This window comes from Monoraphidium neglectum, assembly GCF_000611645.1.
Source record: "Monoraphidium neglectum strain SAG 48.87 unplaced genomic scaffold scaffold01607, whole genome shotgun sequence".
Taxonomy (NCBI): domain Eukaryota; kingdom Viridiplantae; phylum Chlorophyta; class Chlorophyceae; order Sphaeropleales; family Selenastraceae; genus Monoraphidium; species Monoraphidium neglectum.
The window spans coordinates 9,644-13,129 of record NW_014012021.1 but is presented as its reverse complement, the minus strand read 5'-3'; the positions used below and the strand labels follow the sequence as shown (position 1 = coordinate 13,129).

The window sequence follows — 3,486 nt, the reverse complement described above, 5'->3', positions numbered from 1 at the left end:
GCACGGGGGCGCGCTGCGACGCTGCGGCCGCGACGAGCGCGGCAAACGCGGCGTGGTTCCCCCAGGCGGCCGGCGCGGGCGCGGGGGCGGGCGCGCCTGCTGCCAGCGCTGCCAGCTGCTGCATGAGGGCCTGGGGGTCCACGGGGCCGTGGTGGTGGTGGTGGCGGTGGGGCTTGGGGGGGTGGTAGTGGTGGGGTTTCTGGTGGTACGGGTGCCCCTGCGCCTTCCGCAGGGCCTGCTCCGGACCGTCCTGCCTGGGCCGCGGCACGTAGCGGCCGAACGCGCTGCCGGGCTGGCCGAGGGAGGGTGACGGCCTGCCCGGCGGCCGGTCGCCGCGCTGCGGTGGCTCCTGGGGCGCCTGCCGCTTGTGGTGGTCGGGGCTGTGCCTCTGCCTATCCTGCTCCTGGCGCCCACCGCCGTCTGCAGCGGCCGCCGCCGCCGCTGCCGTTGGGGGTGTTGCACCCGAGCCGCCCGACAGCGGCTGGGCGGCAGTAGTAAAGGGCACCTCGACTGGCATCACCACTGTGCATGCAGGTTGGGTGGGGGCATCCAGGCACCGGTTTTAGAGTGTGGGGAAGTGGTGCGAGTGGTCGTCACGCGTGGGGGGGGGGGGAGGGGGGCGGCGGACACGCGGGTTGCCCTCTCTCTTCAGCATCATGAGTGCAGGCGTCGTCGATACAAAGCAGTCGCTCGCACTGATGTATAGACGCTCATGGCATGCTGGTGCGGGCCCGTGACCAGGCGCCCCTTGCCATCGTTCGGCTTTCCCCAACGAAGCGCAAAACCCCGACCCACCCGCCGTCGCCTGTGGCGTGTCCTCACCGCCGGTCAGGCCGGCCGGCTTGGATGGCCGTGCGTCTGCTTCACAAAGCTTGCCACTGCCGTCGCTGCTGCCATTACTCGCTAAGGGAAGGGCACTGGAGGCGAGTCCGTGCTCCAGCTTGACCTGCTCGGTCGCATCGCTCCCGTCCACTGCCGCCATGTACACCTGCCGGCGGGCGAGCGGCAAGGTCGCGGTCATTACAGGCGGTGAAAGGCATCATTACGGCCCCCTCAAATTGCTTCTGGGGTCATCTTCCGGGTTGATGCGCGCAATCAGTCGATTCGCGTCGGGGCCACTTTCAGCTCCGATGCATCTCCGTCGCCGACGCGGCAGAGAGGCTCGCGCACTGCCCACCTGATGAAAAAATCAAGGTCTTTACGCACACTGGACCTGCGCCATGGGATACGGGCGGCGTGCTATCTTGGCGCCGGTCGTCGGGTTGGGCGACCGTAAGGACAAGCGGACAACTAGTTTTATCGGTTCTGCCTCAAAAGACAGTCCAGTAGCCGTCGGTGCGCGCCGAGTGCTGACCCTCTGCCGCGGGCGAGGAACAGACGTGTGTTACTACAGTATCGCGAGTGTTTCGTTGGGCTTGAAATGGGCTGACAAACTGTTCAAAAGCTTGTGGGGGCGGCGCATGGGGTTGAGCACAGGGAGGCAGGTCGGACGCACAATGATTTTGTGGGGGTGCGCCGCCACCGGGAGAATCGATGCAAATCAACACGAAGCAGGCATCGCGGTCGCCGCCGCACGACGGCACCGCTCTGTACTGGCCTAATCATCTGACTTTTTCCTGATACAAGTCCGCCAGCACCAGCCAATGCTTTACGACGGGCTCCCAATTCTGCAGTTGCAGGTGTGGCTTCATATTCAGACTGCGTGCCGGGCACGCCGTGCCCCACCGGGATAGCGTGCCCCACCGGGATACTGTTGCCATATTGTTGCAGTTTCGCCGTGGTCACAGTGGGAATAGCTGGGTTTGTCATCAAAACTCCCAGCCGACTCTGGCAGCGCAGAAACCGCACTCGTTCATTACTTCACTGGCAGCAGCAACCCAAGGTGGCTGCGCTCGCACTCGCCGTGCGCGATGCTCACCAGCGTCCCGTGGCAACCCCCGCATTGGCACGGCCCGAAATTCCCGCCTGCGCCATGATCGACTGCGTCATGGCTTCCGCGGCCGCCGCGCACGCCGCCTGCGCGGACACTGGGGTCACCCCTGCGTCGAGCACCTTGGGCGGCGACAAGTGCAGGTACGACATGGGGTGCAGCAGCAGCTTGGTCGCCGGCGCCGTGACGCACGAGACGCAGCGCCAGGGGGCCGCCGCGAGCATCTCCTGGTAGTGCGGCATGGTCACAGCGCGCAGGATGGCGACGCCCTCCTGCCTGTCCGTCGCGGCGCGCCGCACGCGGGCCGCGTCCAGCCGGTGCTCAAAGCTGAAGGAGCGCACGTTGCCGGAGTCGTCTCGAACCTTGGCGCTGTAGGTCACAGCCACCGTCGGCTGCGCAGCCGCCGCCCAGGCGCGCGCCGGGGCCGATGCCGCTGATGACTGCTGCTGCTGGTGCTGCTGCTGCTGCTGCTGCTGCTGCTGCTGCTGCTGCTGCTGCACTGCTGCTGCCGCTGCGGCCGCCGCTGCCTCGTGCGCCGCCGCCCGCCTTTCCGCCGCGGCACGCTCCTCCGCCCGCTGCTGTTCAAGCCGCTCCAAAGCGCGCCGCCGCCGCAGCGCCTGCTCTAGCCGAGCGCGCGCGTCGCGCAGCGGCGCAGCGTCGCCTGCAACGATTGCGTCGCCCGCTATGCATGCGCCCACGGCTTCCTCCAGGCGGCCCTGCGCCTCCAGCGCCAGCACCTTGAAGAAATGGCCCTTCAGCCACGATGGGTCTGCTGCGATCGCTGCCTCCGCCGCCTCCAGCGCCGCCTCTGGCTGCCCCAGCTGCATCAGCGAGTTGGCTTGATTGCTGTGGTATTTGGAGACCGATCCGTCCGCCTGTGCCGCCCCGCGGTAGCTGCTGAGCGCGTCCGCAAAGCGGCCGGCGGCATAGCGCGCGTTGCCCTCGGCGTTCAGCGCCTCGGCTGCGGAGCTTCCTGTGCCGGCCATGCCTAGGGTGGATTCAGGACAATGCGCCGGCGACCAGTTTAGTGTGTGGTGGCTGGTGCAGCGCTGCTTTTTTCAATTGTTTGCGCGCGTGCAGCAATCCACTGCATCTGTGGACGCATAGCGTGTGCCACAAGTAACTTTGCGTGACGCATTTGACAGTGTGTGATTGCCCTAATTGCTCCTGGTTTGCCCAGGCTAACACTTGCGGCTGCGGCCCCTGAGGGTGGCGCATCAGTGACGATGTGCCCAGCACAGGCCTTGCCACCGTTTAGCCGCAAACTCTGCTTCTAACCGGTGGAAAGCGTAATTAAATGATTGCTTGTTGATTGCATGAGCCTAAACGCTCATAAATCGCGCGTTTAGCTGATTTTCCCTGTTGTCACCCGTCACCCGAGCGCGGCGCGCTGCGCGCGCGCCCCGTTTGTATTTAAGCCCCCCCGCCCAAGGGCAGAGGGCGGTCATTTCATTCCTGACGGCCACAGTGCGGTTGCCGGCATGCTTCCGCAACTGTTGTAACAATATCACATGCCTTTGCCATAGAATACATTTAGGAGGCGTCCGCCCCCGCCA

At 65.9% G+C, this 3,486-nt stretch overlaps 2 protein-coding genes across 2 annotated transcripts; both read right to left on the bottom strand.

Moving 5' to 3' along the window:
- Positions 1 to 795: 795 nt before the first annotated feature.
- Positions 796 to 1,021, bottom strand: MNEG_8450 (hypothetical protein; the record flags this gene model as incomplete). Its single annotated transcript, XM_014043081.1, has 1 exon — positions 796 to 1,021. A coding segment is annotated over one exon (226 nt), but the record flags the coding sequence as incomplete, so codon positions are not given.
- An 893-nt stretch (positions 1,022 to 1,914) lies between these two features.
- MNEG_8449 (hypothetical protein) lies at positions 1,915 to 2,916 on the bottom strand (the record flags this gene model as incomplete). The annotated part of the gene is made up of 1 exon (XM_014043080.1): positions 1,915 to 2,916. One exon carries the CDS (start codon positions 2,914 to 2,916, stop codon positions 1,915 to 1,917), a length of 1,002 nt encoding a protein of 333 aa, XP_013898534.1.
- Positions 2,917 to 3,486: the final 570 nt, after the last annotated feature.